At 40.2% G+C, this 20387-nt stretch overlaps 1 protein-coding gene across 1 annotated transcript in view; it reads left to right on the top strand.

Moving 5' to 3' along the window:
• LOC134537731 (uncharacterized) overlaps window positions 1–18825 on the top strand; it is a 58426-nt gene extending 39601 nt beyond the window's left edge. Inside the window, exons 6-9 of the mRNA XM_063378480.1 lie at window positions 9193–9314; window positions 11219–11359; window positions 14082–14242; window positions 17337–18825. Of these exons, the coding sequence (XP_063234550.1) occupies window positions 9193–9314; window positions 11219–11359; window positions 14082–14242; window positions 17337–17403 (491 nt within the window). The 3' untranslated portion in view covers window positions 17404–18825. The remainder of the gene's footprint in view (window positions 1–9192; window positions 9315–11218; window positions 11360–14081; window positions 14243–17336) is intronic.
• The last annotated feature ends 1562 nt before the right edge of the window (window positions 18826–20387 follow it).

Below are 20387 nucleotides of genomic sequence, written 5' to 3'. Positions count from 1 at the left end.
TTTGAATTGTCAAGATGTGACCTCTTGTGACTTGCGTGTTTATGAACAACCGTGATTTTCTTGCCATGTTCCTTTCTTGCAATTTTGCATTCATTGCATAGTTTATAAATCTGGCTTAAGGCAAGGGCACCATGCTTAATAATCCCCTTAATTCAGCAGCCTTAGGCCTTAATTAATTTTTACTGTCACTTGAGGGCATCACATAACTATAATAAAGCTAAATATTAACAGACTGAGTAGATACAGCAAATTGCTAATATGTAGTCTCCAACTTGATTTATATTTTTTTATCTAATTATTTACTTTATTATTAACTACAGAATTTTTGGGCCTTTAAACACTTTTTTGTCGTACACTAGTTTATGTAAGGGAAGTGTTAGGTGTTTATAAGCTTTACGTTATATAAAAAAATTTTCCTGTGCAGTTTTGGTACGTGGTGATGCTATCCCCTCCCTTATGCCAGCTCCCACTTTCAGTCGTCATCAGACTGCAGTCTGGGGTGGTCTCTATCCCACGGTTTTGCTCACTGACTACTTTATTCTGGTAAATATAATTTCAACTCCTAAACCCTTAAACTAATACGCCTGTTGCAACCCCGGGTCATTTTGCAGTGCAGAGCGTAACTTCACTTAGCTATGTGACCTCACTGCGAGGTTATCGATGGCAACTGTCTGCCTCCCTTACCATGTCATTGCTGGTACTTCAGCTCCATCTTTCCTCTGGACATATGGCTTAGAGTAACCACCTAAGAACTCACCATTGAGCACACTCACTGAGATCAGAAGTGACATCTTGTAACTTTGAGTTGCAATGGACACAACTCTGCTTTCATTTTGTCAGACAAATATCAGATTTTTTAATACCTGTATTATGTTCTGTCTATGCCTTTATTTATTAAAGACACAACTCTCAAACATTGTAGTTCTCACTCACAAAACATGGCTGCAATTCAACTCATAACATACATAGTGCCAACCAGAGAACATAAACTATCTTAACCCAGATAATGCCAAACTAGCCATATAAACTATCTTAACCTAAATACTTAACAAACTGGATGTTTGATGCGATGTTATTGTATTTATATCTGTAATTAATTAACTTTACATACTGCAATAATTTGCAGAGCTTATTTGCCAACAAAGCAATTTTAAAATATTATCAACTAAGTTGAAGCAGTTGGCACCTTTTCCTTGCACGGCCTAGCACTCCTTCCCCTTCTTACCAATCTTCCCCCTCTTCCCCCTCTAACCCCTTTCTCCAAGTAGGTCTTCCCCTTCCAACTTCCCCTTCCTTCCCCTTAGTTTTCCTCCCCGCCTCTTCACCAGCGCTCCCTAGCGGGTAGTGCGGCCTTGGTATAAGTACCGGCTCGTTTGGGCTGTGTGCTAGGTTTTGGCTCCCGGGAGTTCCACTGCCTGAGCTGTTAGGGCCAACTCCCTATACCTGAAGGGCATGGCCCGCCTGGCAGGCTTCACCTTCAGTGCCGGTTGTGTTTCGGAAAGGCATGGGATTTTAATTGCAAACCTATTTTTAAATTCTCGAAACTTTGTGTCTAACCAACCTGCGTTCTCTCCTACATCGGAAAACTTACACGATGATATGCCTCCGAGTGCGACTGGCTGGGTCCAGGCTTGGTGTGTCTGAGAAATGACACACTCTGTTGTCAGCCTGACTGTTGAGAGCAGCCTTGGAGCTTTACACTACACGCACAACGAGTTTAACTAGGCCATTTTGACACAGAATATTTAACAAGCCTCTAAATACAGACATCACGACACTCACATGCATCAGTTAGCCAACTGACATCTACACTAATAAATATTAGAGCCAAGCAACAGAGTGACAGCTATTTTACTACTTCTGGACCGTGAGCCACCTTTAATCTTAAAATCGCACACTTCGCGCCCCGCTGTCGTTTCTAATGATTCGAACAAAGTGATGGGGTCGCAATCTTGTATTGACTTCCCACATAGCGAGTTATGGGAACATAATAGTTCCTGGTATCGCTGTCACACGCTCCCGGCCGAGCGAAGAAACGGTGGCGGCTGTGTGCTCACTGTTGTGGATTCTTTCAACCTCGTGACAGTCATTCGGCTGGCTGGGCTCTCCGTGTGGTACGTACTCGGCGATGATGTTTAATCTTCCAGATTCTTGCTTGCGCTGTTTGACCCTTAACGTAAATTGTTACCGTTCGCTTGGAGCCTTCAGCTCAATGATGGGTCATTATTTTACTTCTTTTCTTTTTACGTCGAGTACGCTTAGTACCTTTAGAATGTTAAAACGCCGTTCACTAAGAGCCTAGCCTCTATGCCGTCTATTTTGCTACCATTGTTTTATCTTGTTATAGCGACGTGTCGTTGTTGTTTGCCTTGTACGGCTTTGTGTTTTAAATGTATTTATTGCCCCTTTATTGCAGCGGGCTGTACTTACCCAAATCATTTAAATGATTATTGCATTGTACTCTTTTGGCTTGTATTAATTTGGCATTAAAGAAAATAGTTCCTTTCTCGGCTTTAACGTCACTGGTCCGCAGTGCTTGTATGCGAATCAAGGATTCTGATTTACCTATGTTTGCCATTTAATGTACCCGCGTGCTTTCATATGCATACTTGTATTTATTGTGTTTGATTTATATTTGCATTTATACTCACGTAATATATTTGGTACTTTTGTGTCATGTGTTCAACACTACTTAGAACTTGCCTTCATTCCTAAATTTAGGAACCCGATAATTTTCTCTGTGTTTTTGATACACGCTTGGTGGAGTTAGGTCGAGGCCCCTCCACCTAGCTTCAACTCTGCGCTACTCTGCTACGGCAGTTCTAACGTGTTGTGTCTTTGTTTTGTTTTGTATGGTCATGGCCACCCCTGGAGTGAGTTGGGTGTATCGCCTCCATAGCGATGAGTTGTTGCGCTACCTGGAAGAAAACCAACTTCCAGCTGACGCGGGCGATACCGTGGCCGATATACGTGCTCGCCTCGTGCGCTTCTTGCGCGATGCCAGCGACGTGCCATCTGGTGTCGACGGGGCGCAGTCTTCACCGGTCGTGAGTCCAGCCCCGGATAATAACTCCTTTTCCCAGAAGCTTTTTTTTAATGTCCTTAAATCCCTTCCCGTGTTGTGTGGTAGTGATCCCAAGGGGGTTATTAAATTTTTCCTTGATGCCGAACGTCTGTCCAAATTAAATTTATTGTCTGCAGACGTATTTTTGAAGGCGTTACTGAGTAAGTGTAGTGATGTGTATGTTAGCCGTCTCACTGAGGCTATTGTTCAGAAAACGACTTTCCATGAATTTAAGCAGTCTGTTCTTTGTACTGTTTGTTCCCCTCGTGTTTTTGACACCTGTAAATGAGAGCTTATCTTCCGATTTCAGCGGCCCGATGAGTCTGTTACCCAATATATAGACTCTGTTGTTGCTTACGCCGACGTGTTGGAGATAGGCACCCCCGAGTTGGAACTTGTTCAGCTTATTCTAGGTAACTTCTCGCCACACGTTCTTGTGTTGTGCTGTATGTTAGCTCCCCCTTCCACCGTAGATGGTTTGCGTGCCTGGGGCTGTGAGGTAGAGGCTCGTTTGGAGGTTGCCTCAAAATACGAGGTGGAATTTTCCGCTCCCGTGCCTCCTGTGTCGCGTGCCCGTGATACCGGGCTTCATGAAGTGACGTTTATGTCTAGTATGGGCACTCAAGAAGCTCAAGACATTGATTCTCGCGCTGCTAGTATTTCTCAGGGCTGTTTCTCCTCTCGCCCCCTTCGTTACGATTCGCTTGCACAGCAAGCATTGACGCGTTTTCAAGCCAGTCCGCGGCGCACGTAGTGTAGCTGCTCCCGCTGCCCACTCGGCAGGTGTGTCTGTTCACGCTGCGCAGCAGGTACAGCCTGTCCCTCAATACACGCGCGGGCGTTGCGCCAACTGTTGTGTCTTTGGACACGTTACCGGGGATTGTGACAAGCCTCATGTCGACCCTAATGACCATCGGTGTTTTCTATGTAGGAAGGTGGGACATTACAGGGCTAATTTTCCGGAAAACTCTGAGTAGCGGGACGGAAAAGAGGCCGTTTCCGCCAGTTCAACAAGAAAGCCTCTTCTCCTGTATATTTACATTTCTTACCTGTTTCTATTCACGAGCGCCCTTTTCCCGCTCTCATTTACTTTGGAGCCACGCGCTCCGTCATCAGTGACAAATTTCTTTAAAATTTGATCATAATGTTCCCTAAATTTTCCTTTCACGTCTTTACCGAGGAGCAGATTAATATTTGTGTTGCGAATGGCAAGTGCCTTCGCGCTAGTAAATTTTTTGTCATACATTTCAAAGTGAAGCACTTTTCCTGGAATTGGAAATTTATCATTGTTCCCGGTATTTCCCCTTATTTTATTTTGGGTTTAGATTTCCTTAGTAAAACACGTATTCTTGACGTAGGTCGGCACGAGCTTCGTTTCGACTTTTCCCCCTCGGTTAGAGTTCCCTTAAGGTTTCAGTCTGAAGGGTATGTTGTTTTTCAATGTCGTGGCACTGACGACTCCGTGCAAGAGCGTGCCATCGCCGACCTTATATCTAGATTTTCTGATGTTATTACATCTAAACTCGGAAAATGTGATCTTCTTCCCTACAAATTTCACCTAATAGATGAGATTCCTGTCCGCAGTAAGTACCATAAAGTGTCGCCCCCTAAACTTCAGGCCATGCGAGACATTGTCAATAGGCTATTAGCGGCAGGCATAATTTCTCTGTCAACTTCAGATTATAGTACTCCAACTTTCCTTGTACGTAAGAAAGATGGCATAAGCTGGCGTATGGTTCACAACTACATTCCATTTAACCATAAGATATCTAAAGACGACGTATAACCTCTTCCCACAGTCGAAAGTGCCCTTCAGCATTTAGGCAAGGCCAGGTATTTTTCTGTCATCGATTTAACTCAGAGTTTCCATCAGTGTTTATTAGATCCTAGTTACCGCAAATACACTGCCTTCTCTACTCCCTTCGGCCATTTTGAATTCAATCGCATCCCTATGGGAGTTAGTTTTGGTAGTCAGGCTATGAGCCGTATTCTCAACCATATTCTTCAAGATCTTAAATATAATTATGTGTTCAACTATGTTGACGATATCATTGTTTACAGTAGCACCTTTGATGATCAAGTGGCTCATCTGACTGAAGTTCTTACTCGTCTGCGTACCGCTTGTCTTACCGTTAATTCTAAGAAAATCACTTTGGCTAAAACGTCCGTAAAATTTCTTGGCTACATTATTTCACAGGGAACTCTCCATATGGATCCGGATAAAATTGCGCCTATTGTTCAGTTTCCTAGGCCTATAAATATCAAGGGGATTCAGCGTTTCCTAGGATTGTTAGGCTACTTAACCAGATTTATAAACAATTTCGCCGCCTTAAGTGCCCCGTTAAACGCTCTTAGAAGAAAGGATGCCACTTTTGTTTGGAGATCTGAACAGGAAGAATTGTTTCAGGCCCTGAAGGCATGCATGATAACCCCTCCGGTCTTAATTCTTCCTGACTTCAGTAAACAGTTTGCCGTTCAGGTCGATCGTCGATGCCTCTTCCTTGGCGCTAGGAGCCATGCTGGGCCACTTAGAAGATGGCAAAATTAGGCCTTTGCTAGCCGCTCGCTATCTAACTCCGAACGATGCCTAGGGGTCTATGAGAAAGAGGCCTTGGCTTGTCTCTTTGCTCTTGAAAAATTCGAGACTTACGTAGATACCAGTGAGTTCGATTTGTTTACAGATAACCGTGCTCTTAGTTGGCTTTTTATTCATCCCCATCAACTTAGCAAACTTGGTCGCTGGATCCTGAGACTTTCACGTTTTCAGTTTGTTATTCATCATGTCCTAGGCAAGGAAAACGTTATCACAGATTCTCTTTCTCGCATGTTCTGCCCCGACGAATTTGAATCCATTAAATCTGTTACACCTGATACAATTAATGATTTTGCTACCTCTCTGTTTTTTCCAGAGTCTTACTTTAATGTCAGGGATTGTCAGACTCAGGATCCTTTTTGCCAGTCAGTACGCAGGGATCTTAAGTACAAGAAGTCAGTTCCGTATATCGATGAGCAGGGCATGCTCCATTTTGTAGGAGCATCCGGCAGAGCTCGTAAAGAGTAGTTCCGGCTGTATTAAGGGCCATGATTCTCACTTACTTTCATTCTTCTCCCTTAGGGATACATCTGGGAATTGATAAGACCCAGCGCAGAATCTCTGCACATTTTTTCTGGCCAGAGCTCATAACGACGTCCGTCAATTTGTCTGTACTTGCGTCGATTGTCAGATCGCTAAGCCTCCTTGTAATTCCAGAGTGGGTCTTTATGCTGCTGACCCTCCGGTTGCCCCATGGCATGTTTTGCACATAGATATATTTGGTCCTCTCGCCCGCTCTAGGAACGGAAATATTTGTCTTTTGGTAATTTTAGATATTTTAACTAAGTTTGTCATCCTTCTTCCTCTTAAAAATATGAGGGCAACTACTATTGTTTAAGTTCTTACAGATCAGGTTTTTAAGCTTTTTGGTCCTCCATGCATTATAGTTTCAGACAATGCTCCCTATTTTCAATCCACTGTTTATAAAAATTCTTTGTTTGAATGGGCAGTTCAACCAGTCTTTAGTTCAGCTTATTTTCCTCAGGGTAACATGGTGGAGCGTGTTAATAAGGTCCTTAAGAGCATCTTAATTTCTTTTTATCGCTCTGACCAAACGTTGTGGGACACCGACCTTGCCTACATCAACCTTGGGTTGAATTCTGCCTTTTATTCCGCCTCTGGATTCCCTCCTTCCGTTCCCTTCTTGGGCTGCGAGCTCACACTTCCACTCATGAACCAGTGGGGTCTGCCCCCCCTCGACACCAGCCTTGACAGTTCTCAGTTAGAACGCGTGCTTGATCTTGTTGACTGCAATCTTGTTAAGGCCCGTCAGGCCGTTGCAGATGCCTACAATAACAGGGTTGGTGTCATGACTATAAGCCTGGGGACCTTGTGTTGTGTCGATCCTTTACTCTTCCTAGCCTAGCAAATAAATTAAATGTAAAACTCCTTCCTCGTTTTGAAGGACCTTATATCGTGGATAGGCTCCTGGGCACAAACACTTTGTTGTTAAAGTCTACTAAATATAAACGTAAGTTTCGTAAGGCCCATGTGTCCCAGGTTAGGGCATTTGTCAGCTAGGTTATTTTCCCTTTTTTGGGCCTTGATACAATCATATTTATACATATATTTGTTTTGGAATTTGTGTTCGGTGGTCAACCACCCTCTTTTTTTTTTTTTTTGGGTTCATTGTTTGGCTTGACTTGTGTGTGGTGTTGCGGTTTACCCTTTTTCTCCCAGTCTTGGCGCTCTTCCCCCTCTCCCTTACCTCTCGCTGGCCGTGCTCGACTTCTCCCAGCGTTCTTCTGGACCACTGCCATGGCCTCGCCGAGAGACGTCTACGGGGCGCCGTCGTCATCGCCTCCTCCCGCTCGGTGCCGCCTGCCCGTGAGAGCCACTTCTGCTTCAATCCAGCCTGATGGGCCGCTGCCCTGCCTAGTATCCCGGCTGCGGTGTTATCCACCTGGGACTCTTCAGTGCAGCCACGTCGATTCCGGCTGAGCACTCTCTGCTCCATCGTGAGTCCGCAGGCACCCTGTAGCCCTTGCCTTGTGGGGCTCCCGTACTAAGGCTGTCCATTGGCTATTAGTCCTGCTTTGGACTCATCGTTACCTGCTGGAGTCCCCTCCCATCTTTGGGTGGATGCGACTCGCAGGTCCCATCGTACCTACAGTTCTGGGACTTGCACTGCCCTCATCTCTCCGAACGTTGATTCGTCGCTTCATGCCTGCCTGCATTTCAGAAGACTACGTTACGTCGCTCGCCTGACCGCCGCGGCGATCTTGAACTTTCCTACATCGCATAATCGAGACGATCTTGCTCCTTCTCTGATCTGTGGCTCTCCGGGCAGGGACACTTTAGGGAGGGGAGTTGAAGCAGTTGGCACCTTTTCCTTGCACGGCCTAACACTCCTTCCCCTCCTTTCCCCTCCTTTCCCCTCTTCCCCCTCTTCCCCCTCTTCCCCTGGTTCCAAGTATGACTTCCCCTTCCAATTTCCCCTTCCTTCCCCTTAGTTTTCATCCCCGCCTCTTCACGAGCGCTCCCTAGCAAGTCGTGCGGCCTTGGTATAAGTACCAGCCCGCTTGGGCTGTGTGCGCACTGTTGTGGATTCTTTCAACCTCGTGACTGTCATTCGGCTGGCTGGGCTCTCCGTGTGGTACATACTCGGTGATGATGATTAATCTTCCAGGTTCTTGCTTGCGCGTGGTGGGCCTGTTTGACCCTTAACGTAAATTGTTACCGTTCGCTTGGAGCCTTCAGCTCAGTGATGGGTCATTATTTTACTTCTTTGCTTTTCACGCCGAGTACGCTTAGTACCTTTAGAATGTTATAACGCCGTTCACTAAGAGCCTAGCCACTATGCCGTCTATTTTGCTACCATTGTTTTATCTTTCTTGTTATAGCCTTGTAGGGCTTTGTGTTTTAAATGTATTTATTGCCCCTTTATTGCAGCGGGCTGTACTTACCCAAATCATTTAAATGATTATTGCATTGTACTCTTTTGGCTTGTATTAATTTGGCATTAAAGAAAATAGTTCCTTTCTCGACTTTAACGTCACTGGTCCGCAGTGCTTGTATGCGAATCAAGGATTCTGATTTACCTATGTTTGCCACTTAATGTACCTGCGTGCTTTCATATGCATACTTGTATTTATTGTGTTTGATTTATATTTGCATTAATACTCACGTAATAAAGAAGCATATATTTTTGGTACTCATGTGTCATGTGTTCAACACTACTTAGAACTTGCCTTCATTCCTAATTTTAGGAACCCGATAATTTTCTCTGTGTTTTTGATACGCGCTTGGTCAAGTTAGGTCGAGGCCCCTCCACCTAGCTTCAAAGTAGTTATTCAGCAACACAATAACTATGTATTATACTAATGACTGGAAGATTCTGTAGCATACCTGTAATTAGTATTCCTGCATTATTATTATTTTTTTTTAAATTTTGATATTTAACAAGGAATAGTCTTTTCTACTGGAGTGAAATGTCTATTGTAACAATATAGGAGCAATGAATAAAAGTTTAAAGGTTTGGAATGAAGTGATGAATGTGCGTGTTGTAATTTATATTATATTTTTGTCTCCACAGGGGATGATTCTCCTGACCCATCGGAAGTATTTATTAAGAAAGAAGTTAATTGTTGTTGTTGGAAGATGACTGAACATGAACCAATGATTCTCTGCCAGCACTGCAAGATGTGGCAGCACAGAGTGAGTTACCACTGAACACTACTCTTAGTTTATATTTTTTATTTAGTAATTGCAAGTTGAAGTGATCGAATTTTTGTATTGAACCCCAGCCACTGAAAGGTTGGTTTTGAATTCTGTATGCTCCTAAATGATCTTCAGCCATTCATTGCTGAAGGTAGAAAAATGTATTAGTATACAAAAATGTACTTTTTTTTGACCAATATTGAGAGCTACGAGTGGAAAAATATTGGCCATTATACCATATTTAAGGCTTTGTATCACTCATAGGGTTAGTTATTTTATTTGTTCATCATTAATATTACGTATGTAATTAAAGGATTTTCCTGTAAAATTGGTTTGGCAAATTTTCTCACCGGGCATTTACTGAACATTAATTTGGAGCTTTAAAAGGTCATGCATGCAAGCTATCATAACTATGAATACTTCTGTGATTTTTATTTAGTAACAATCAATTGAGAAAATTTGAAATGAAACATAAAAAAAATGTAAGAGCACTATAGTGGTAAATTAACAGCAAAAGCCCTTAAGGTACATGGCTACGTTAGAGTTATTTGCTCTCAAGAGTACAATCGAGAGCAACTCTGTTGTGTACACGTTGGCGAGAGCAGACTGTCTGAGAGTCCAGTCGGTTATTGGAAACTCTCATAGAGCTGATGTCTGTGAGTCGTACTATCACGTGGACACATCAGCAGGTACTCTCGGAGAGCTACTCTCAGGTGCGTGGATTTTTTCCTGATAGTTGAGATTGGTCACAGCAACTAGTAAGATCCACAATGGAAAAAAAGGTCCAGTAAAGTCGCACAGTGATGTAATTTATTTGGTAAAGATGTTCGAAAGCAGGCCAGTTTTGTGGAACTACCAGTCGAATCTATAAGAAAAAGTGGGGGGAAAAGTAATTAAAAATATAATTCTCATCCATCACCTCTCATTGTCTCTAATCAAAGAGATAAGCATTAATTAATTAATTTATCTTTTTATGCTTCATCTGTATCAGTTGCTATATAACTCAGCGGGTAAATTGTAGATGCTATTAACTTCTGCACATGCATTGAGACTAAATTTCTCTTAGATGTATTGATTTGCAAATAGAGACAACCAACTTCATTTAGTTATTTGACAATATTCTTAAAACTACACAGTTGAATAACAATATAATTTTTTTCATTATTGTAATTTTTAATGATGGCCAGTTGTACTGTTCTGCACTTTGAACCATGATCAAGTGATCTTAGCCTTTCGACATTGCACCAACACATATTAAGACTACACAATCTTAGCTTGCATGAACCTAAGTTCATACATTTATGATCTGTGATCAGGTAGCAGCAGTGTTGAAGGAGTATTAGGTGCATTTCTATTGATAGACTGGAACTATATGAAGTCTCTATAATCAACTGTGACATGGTGAGCAAATTGTTAATGCAGTACACACAAGATAGCAGCAATGCGGTTGCTGCCTCAATTTTTAATTGCATACAGAAAACATAGAGATACATACTTAAAACTTATTACAAATCAAAGCAGTCTTTGAATATTAATTGGTTTTGATTTGAAAAAGCCTATATTTAATATGAAAAGTAATTATCATAAAATAAAATATTCTTTTTAAACTGCAGTTCAATCCTATATCATTATCCATGAACCGCCCTGAATGTCTGTTCATTTTGAAGTTCCCAATGATCTTCATTCAGCAGTCAAAACACAATGATGCAACAGAAAATGTGGTCGAACCATGATCAAACCAGTTATTGAAACGAGCTCATGCCTGAACTGTAATGCCTCAACTGACCATTAGCCATTTTGTACAGTATGCAATAAATTACTTGTAATGGTTTATTTTATTTTTTTATGCTCATATGTGCTTATCAATGTTTTTTTTTTGTTATTATGTGTTTTGTTTGCAGATTTGCTATGGAATAATGGACGGTTGTGGAGGTGGAGATTTTGATGAGCAGATGCATTATTGTGTGGAATGTGCATCTATTGATCAGTCCAAACCATGTACTGATAAAACATTGCTGGGAATGAATTCTGAAGCCAGAATGGTAATCCACTTTTTATTAATCATTACCAGGGTTGTGTGAATATTCAGTTTCAGAATGAAGATTGTAAGGAAGTATAAATTTAGACGATTTATTTAAATTAAACTTTTGTGGAAGTACCAGTGTTGTGTAGTTGTTGAGTCAGCAAGACTCGGTTCGTGGGTCATGCTCCGAGATCGCCAAGCCATGCAGCCATCATGTTTCTTTTGTGCAACGTCTTGAAAACACTTGCATGTCGTTCTGCGTTGCAGGTTCAAGGAAGTCACGAGGTGGTCACGCGTTGTGAACAACCAATCATATAGAAATTTTCAACACACTTCATACCCTCGGGCAATCATGGCACAGCTTACTACAGAGGAACACAATTTTTCATACTTATAATCAGGATTTCCTTCTCTGTCTTTTTCTAATTCTGATGGTAGCCTACGTTTGTCCTTGAGTTCTCACACTCGGCAGAGAACACCTTTCTCGGCAACAACTCTTTCACAAATAAGAACGATGACACTAATTCAAACTATCAAATAAAATAGGTACTACAAAAATAGAAAATTATGTTCATTTACCCTTGCTTATAAAGCATATCTGCATGCACCACGTGCATGTGAAGGGTGTTTGGCAAGACAAGTAAGTGGTTGTGTTTGGTGCGTGATGGCTAGACATGAGTATTTTTTGACAAGTTTAAAAAAAAATATATATATATATATATTTTTTAATTTATTAGTTTTGAAAGTAACTAACTTTTAAATTTAAACTAGTTAGTTATTTGGCTTAAAAATAACTGATTTTAAGTTAAAAGTTAGTTTTTATGGATTATTTATATTCATCTTTGTTCTTAACAATATATTATGTGACAAATTGAAATATCTGCATGGTTATTTACATCTTCATCATACTTTATTTATTATTTATAGGGTAGTTCATAATGCACATAGAGTAAAGGTTTGCTCGATTGCAATACCGGCAGTTTTTTATTTTTACCGTAATTTGTCGTATATGAGAGCACTACATGCGGTCCTGATGCCTCTTCCATTTAGCTGGCTCTCATTGGCTGCAGCCATACATCTTGAATTCACAATTTTTGATTTTACATGCATGATTTTTTTTTTAATGATTTTACCAACTTTGTAAAAACCAAAATGTTTGTTCTAGCATAGCCAACTGACGTACATCTGGAGTATGTTATTTTAATTTTAAATTTTTTATTAAAAGATTTTTTAGGTTGGATTATGTCAGAATTATTATGTAAGTATAAAATGGTGTTCTGAAATTAAGATACCAATTTGTGTTTTTCAAGTCTTACATATCCATGTGTGTGTATATTATTTCAATTAAACATTTTAAGTATCTTGAAAAAAATTAATTGTTATGTACTACTTATTCACATGCACTAACCGTGAATCAGTTCATATTTTTGAGCACTAACGTGACTGAGTTACGTTTTTTCAACCGCTATCTTTTAATCTGTTAGTTTTTTTTTGAGCATGAACTTGTAACATAACTCTGTTAAATTTTTCGAACTGACATGGCCGCGGCCTAACTGTCCTTATGCTTTCGGGGGTTCGCGTAGATACATGTACTGAGATTAATTTGTGGGTGCCACCGTGCAAGGGGCTCGGACCCGGGAGAGACCCTTTTTCAGGGTCGTGAAGTCGGCCATGTGAGGCGTGATTTTAACCCCCCTAAAGCCAATCCTAGTACTCGCCACTGGTCCGCTCTCAGCATCGGGTATGCTCTTCACCTACGCAGTGGGCTCTTACGGCGTCCCACACGCCGTCACACTCAGGATGTTGAAATAAACAAATACAAATAAAATCGTATTCCCTGGTTTATTAGTTGCTACTTCGCCTACACCTTTGATTATATCACACAACGCCTGCGGCACGAATCGGTTCACGTGGTGCGACCTGACCACGTGGTCACACTCTACAATTCGGTAATTAGCATAAAAAGGACTATAGTGGTCACTCATAAAATTATTTAAACAGTCCCCCCCGACCAAGAGAAGCCCTGAGGAATTACGAACTAAAGATTTAAGATGATTAAGATTTAACGGAATTACTTAGCAGTGCAGGCAAGCGGTGAGGTCCCCGGGGTGCTGATGCGTCTGCTCTCGGTCGGTGCTGGCGAAGGACTGGGGTGAGCTCAGGGCTCCGCTAGCCTAACATGGTGTCTTCGCGCCGAACCAATTACCGTTATACCTATTTACGATTACGTGCCACAGGAAGCTACAGGTAAAACATGAAACACTCTTAATAATTATATTACACCTAATGCATGATAAAAAACTATTAACTAAAATTACAACAATTTATTATTAATGATAACCAGTCCGGCTTCGGCGGACTTCGGTTCAACCTCGTGCATGTTCGGTACGTCTTTTCCTTGTTTATGCCTTAACTAAATATTAATTACATAAAGTACATAAAACACTCCCGGCCGATCTGCCGTCACACGCCATTTGGGGAAAAATAAGTAAAAAAAAAAGAATTACAATGTTTATCTTTGCTGCTACAATGCCCTCTTGACGTCCGTGGCACGCTATTCAAACACAACCACCCGGCTACGTACTCAAGACGGAGCGGCTGCCAGTACGGGAAGTGAGGACGGGGGGTGAGGGGAAAGGTGGCGGAGGCTGACCAGGCTTCTGGGTTGACGTCAGAACATTAACTGTAAGTTAACTTGAGTCAGTTTATAGAACTAATTTACCCATGTCTGGTGATGGCAGACAATGACCTTGTTCCGGCGCGCCTTCGAGCTGTTACAACATCATGCCACCATCACCGCGACCCTTATGCAAATGAAGCTGATGCTGTCGAAGAAACTCATACGTCAGCTGGTTGCCCAGCTGATGGGCAAGGACATCCTCGTGGCAGCAAACCCTGAAAGGTGAGCTGAATGAGATTCACATTTGAAGCTTAAATAAATTATTTTTAAAAAGAATTACAGTGTATTTCACTGTCTTAGCTCGCCCCAATGAACTTTGCTTTCAGGCGCGTGCCATCCTCAGTGAAATTTTACTTTTCACAGCAAAAAAATTCTTGAAATAGTTTCCTATGTTGTATTTTTACTATGTAAGTAACATGTTGTTTCATCTTAAATATCAAACTGTTGTAAATTTCAGTGAAAGATTTTTACTCTGGCATGCTCCATGACCACAGCCACTTCGGATAAGCAGTTTTCCCAGATTGTTAAACAGCAATATAGCTTATACAGGAACACAAAAAAAAAAATTAATGAATAGTCTGCAAAATTCTATGGGGGTGATACATAGGCATAATGGAGCATATAAATACTCACTGTTGAAATATTTATTGCAAATAAGTGGTTTATCACGGAAACTGTTGTGTCCTTCCTGACATTCTGTTAGCACTTGCCCGCTGTTCGACATCCTGTCCTTGTGTCCCTCTCCCGAACCCGATATCATCACACTCAACCGAACGACCTCACAAGCACCATCTTGCTGACGACCCGCAGGGCCACCAACCTCTCCACTGCACATGTCCTACATGACAGAAACATTGGCTGATTTGTAAGGAAAAAATAAATTAATTTAAATAAATATCTTCCTCCAAATAAATTACCAAATAATGCATAATAATAGTAAAGCCAAACTTAGTGAGAAACCAATGCAAAGTCCAGTATAAGTAGTCAGAAAATAAGTGACATTAATGTTAAAAATAATATTTTTTTTACTAGTTACATGTCTTTTGAACTAAAAGTACCCAACTTATTAAAGTCCCAAAAAAATTAAGCATAACACAGAATTAATATTAAGTTGTGGAAAAATATGTGCACAAAATCCATTTTCACAATCATATGGAAACATCAGTTGAATTTTTATTGAAATTATAATTCATTTAAGAGTGTATAATAATCTCCCGAATAGAATAACACCTTCTGAGGGTAAATATGAAATTTTATTGTGACCAAAAGACAATGCCTAGATAAAGAATTGCACCTAACTTTTAGCAAGTGGCCAGCACAAATCCCATTTACAGTGGTTTGTTGCTAGAAAATTAGAAGTTTTACTGTTAATACATAAAATAATGTTGTAAGTGATGCGTCTTCTGAATAAAATTTTACAAAAGATGGAAATAATTTGTGTTTCATTGCGAAAACGTCTCATTTGCATCACTAAGTGAAGCATAAGTTTTAGCTATCTACCTGCATAGTTTATTTTCGATGGCTTACAGTAAGACTGAATATTTTATGGAGATGATAAAATTTGTTTCAGTAGATAGTCAAGTTTAGAATAAAATGACACCACAAAAGACCTCGTCAGGGCTAAAATATAAATGTAAACTAACCTGTGCCCAACCAACATTGTGTGCATCATAGAGCATTTGAGCGTGCCTCATGCAATTATCAGTAACTCGAGTACCCTTATACGTGAGAACAGAGAGATAAGTGAGAAAAGCCACTAAAACTGCAAACAGCAGGTCCTCATTTGTACTAGCAAGGGGCGAATGTAGAACAAAGAAATGCATTGTGACAAAATGTTGTGCGTGCACCTGCTTTCTATGTGAGCTGTGGCATGAGCACTGTTACTGGACACATTCTAAGTCACAATTTGGTGTGTCACATTCCACAGTGCAGGGCATACAGTAAAAACTAATCCACCAGCTTGGGACAAAAAAAAAATCAAATAATTGCTTAACTAAAATAATCTCATCAATGTCCACTTAATCCCTGTCGCTAGTTTCTCGGAGATAACTGTAAAAAACCCTTAACGGGTAGCTCAAGTGGGAATCGAGTCAAAAATACAATAAGAACTTCTGATGCAACCCTTAACACATTTACTAAAGAAAACTGTGCAGTACGATCAGAAACTACTTGGATAGAAAATGTACACAGTTTCCTGTGCCATGACACAATCACCTCAAAGCTCTCCGTGACTGCAACCAAGAAACCATCTTCATTCTTTACAACCTGTACACCAAAGTTAACAAATTCCAAAAATACAATTAAATGTTTACTGTCCCTAAAAATCTGGTAATCACCATGCAGGGAAAATAACATAAGCACACCAAGTCCTTTAAAAGTTATTTTGTCTCCTTACATTAAACAGTAGTTGCAATATTTACCAAATGATAAATCTAATCTAAAAAAAAAAACTTAAATTTTTAGGTATTCAAATTACAGTGAATTCCATCATTTTCGCCGAGCTGGAACACTGCCGACGTAATTTTTGGGAAAGACTTAACTTGACTTCAAAACCTGTAGATTTCAAATTGGCATCATAAATAGAGGGGTATCCGATTAAAAGCACTGCTCCACTAAAATGTCCTTTTCTAAAATTTGCGACTTGCAAAAAAAAATACGTTATCAAATATACTTAATTCATATAAACAGTTTGCATAGTGGTTCCTCACCCTGGCAAAAAAAACTCGTGAAAATTTTTAGCAGTATGAAATTCAAAGCTTAGATTTGTCTACACAGAGTAATCTCCTTCAAAAACATTTAATTTAGTGTATGTGAAAGTTGGAACAGTGTGTAAATCAATAGTCATGATGGATTTACCACCACGTGTACAGTAGCAGCTTACTTTCCACATTTATCTTTGACAAATAGATGTTGCATCCAAAAAACAAAATAAAAAAAACATAAATACAGGTGTTAGTTTTGAGAGGAAATTCGCTGTAAATATTGTAAATATAATATTGCTGAATTAAATAAGTTCACTTGGTCACACTAAGAAAAAACATAAAAACTTTTTTAAACTGCAACTTTAAAAAAAATATATTTTGCATATAAAGCTGTTGTTAAATCTTTTAGAAACATCTTCACAGGGTTTTACTGTATATTTTGATTGATTGGTTTGTGAGAACATGTTAATTTTGTTTGTAAATACATGTTATTGTATCTTTTAAAGTCTAGTGTTTGTGTAGCTATGAACTTGTCACATATGTATATATTTTTAATAATTTATGGTCACACTGTACTTATGAGTAAAATTTATATTATATTTTTTTTTATCTAGCACTACATTTGCTGTGAACCAAGAGCAGTATGGTGTATGGCTAGGTCGATTGAAACGAAAAGCATAAACGCAATCTTTTCTTGAACTGCAGGTAAAGTTAGTTTTTATTGCCTTAAAAGTTGATACAGTAGGTACATCAGTATCTCAAATGTTGTTCTTATTAGAGGTAGTATAGTTGCATTGTGTTTGTCATGTCATGTACCAGTCTTTTGGTAGTGTGTTCTGAAAGTGAATGATGAGATATTTTTCATATAATAAGGTTGTGTATAAGCAAAAAGCCTAAGATAGAGAATAGTGATAGTTAGAAATAAGATTTAAGAATGTTCTGCATTGACTTGTAAACTAAATATACCCATATGCTTCAGTTATAGTGTTAATGTTTAACAGCTAGCAGTAGACTGTATTTTACTTGTTGATGTAAATAACTGTATGGCTATGTTTTTAAGACAGTAATGCTATAATTTTGAGGTTAAACAGATAAGTTGGTTGTTCTCAAAATTATTGCCGTCATGTTGGCTACATAAAACTTATAATGTATTGCTGTCACCCGACCTCTGTGGAAGGCCCGGGAAGTACCTGACGGATGCTACGGGCGTCGCGGTGCTGCTATTGTCCGGTGTCAGGGGGGGGGGGGGGGGGGGGCAGGCTTAGTGGGACACTAGGCCGTTGGTGATGGGTCGCGGGTACTTTGCCCCCGCGTGCCCCGCCAGGTACGCGGCTTGAAATCTAACCTGAATTTCCCTGAGGCCGTTCGGCCGTGTGGAGGATGGGGTGGCGCGAAATAATCGTAAGCGACACCGGTTATGTTGGTTTGCGTTTAATTAATGGACTTCTCCGGTGGTACGCATGGGTACTCTGTGCTCCCTATGTGTACTCTATGCGATGGCAGAACCGCTACTAACACTGCGAATGCGTTATGCGGCGTCTGAGCCGTTGTACAGTTACATTAACATACGCTGATTACAGGACAAAACACGACACTAATATAACACAAGAAATTCGTCGCTGCAGTCTCGCGGGGCGCAGTTACTAATGTTCTGGAAACGGCCAGTACTGAAAGTTAACTGTCTTAGGGGGCTCAGTGAGCGTGATCCTAAATTACACCTTACACTTACTTGAGGTTTGCAGCCGGCAGGCGTATGCGCGGCGGTCTTGCGAAAGCGTGTTGGCTGGAGTCGGCCAGTGCCGTACGTTGCGCTGTACGTGACGCGTTGCAGAACCACTAAGTAAAACGGTCGAGATAAGCCCGGGTCCGCAAGATACACGCCGAGTCGACGTCAGCAGCTATGAAGTAAAAGAAAAGGTTTAGATATTAACATGACTACAGAATGAACTATCGGTGAAACAAAGTGGAAGGCTGCTCACGGACACACGTCTTGACCCGGCGTGGAGTGGTTGGAGACTGTAAATTTATTCACATATTGTCTCACTGTGAATTTTTTTTAGTGGGATTTCTCCTAGTCCGACTTGATCATTGTCACGGGCACTTTAATTAAGGCCAGTGGCTGCGGTGAATGTTAATGAGGTTCGTTGTCCGCTCCGGGCGTGCGTGTTTAATGCCTGCGCATTAATAATTATGTCCTAGTGTCTCATCCCTTAATTGTTTTATGGGTTTGAGCCCCCGGGGTTCCATGCCCTTAAGTTTCTTTGAGTCTAGTGGGGTCCGCCCGAGGCGCTCGCCTGACTCATTCCCGCTTGGCATGGAGGTACGCTCCGAAAATGGGATCGGGTACTAGCGGTGCTGAGCACGGGCTTAGAGGCCATGTTCGGGATGACGTCAGTACCTGGTAATCTGAAAAATCTATTTTTAAGAGTTTTTTGAGCCAACCAATTTTCCTTATTTATTCAACAGTTTAATTAATTTTGTAAGAGTTGTTGAATTTATGCATGAAACAGTAGCTTAACTGACTATATTTTACCTGGTAAGTTTCCTTTGTGTTTATACAAGCAAAAAATGAATATAATAATAATCACATAAATGCCTGAAAAGAAATTTTACTGCTTACAAGAAAATGTCTTGATGAGAAATCAAAAATTTAAATTTTTTTTTATTTTAGCGGGTACCTGATAAAATGATAATACAAAATGTAATGATACAATAATGTCAAAATTTGGGTGTAGCATTTATGAGTTAAAGAGTTTTTTTTTACTGTTTATAAAATAGATATGTATAATATTTTAGAACATAGTGTTTGTTATTCTAGTTTAAAAAAATATAGTAGTGTAGATTATTAATATAAAACTAAGCTATATTTTGTAATGTTAATATTTAAACTAATAGTATTTTGTGAATGACTAAGAGCACAATTGATCAGGCATAACAAATTTTTACCACTGCTACATTTAAAATTTACCCCTTGGAAGAATTTACTGTAGCTCCCAAGCAATTTAAAATGCAGTGTTTAGCACGAACTGAACTTTTTAAACTACTGAAGTGAAGTTTAAACTACATGAGGAAATTGGAATACCACATTTATTTGGTGCACTGTGTAAGTACTTAGCATTTGATGGATGGTCATTTAAAATCACAAAATTCTGTTTAAATGCTTGATTCTACAAACAGACATATAATTAATGTATGTTGCTAATAATATAGTTACTAACTGCTAATGTGTAGCCTTTGTAAGGTGACTATAACACATGTTAGGCCAACAAACTAAAAAAGTAGGTTTTTTTGGAATGAAGGTTATAATTTAAAGAGGATCCATGCAGGAGTGTAAGCAGAATTTTATTTAAATCAGAGGGTGGTGGGAGATAGAACCACTTTGTCTGATGTATTATTTAAGTTCCTTTCTATTTGTTGGTGGGAACAATAGCTATTTAAGATTATGGGGTTGGGATATGTCCCTCCAATTTGCCTTTTGTGTAAGTTCCTGGGCCCGTGACCATGATGGTTGAGTGGTTGTATTACTTGTCTACAAGGTAATTTGGTGTGATTCCTGGTGATGTCAAACACGGGATTTTTCACATGTGAGGAACAAGGCAGTGTACTAGAACGTTCTCTCGGTACTCCCATTTCCCCCACCCATTCTTTCTGTCAGTATGCTTCAT

Source organism: Bacillus rossius, chromosome 12 (genome assembly GCF_032445375.1).
Source record: "Bacillus rossius redtenbacheri isolate Brsri chromosome 12, Brsri_v3, whole genome shotgun sequence".
Taxonomy (NCBI): domain Eukaryota; kingdom Metazoa; phylum Arthropoda; class Insecta; order Phasmatodea; family Bacillidae; genus Bacillus; species Bacillus rossius.
The sequence above is the reverse complement of the archived record's forward strand: the minus strand, read 5'-3'. Positions and strand labels throughout refer to the sequence as shown.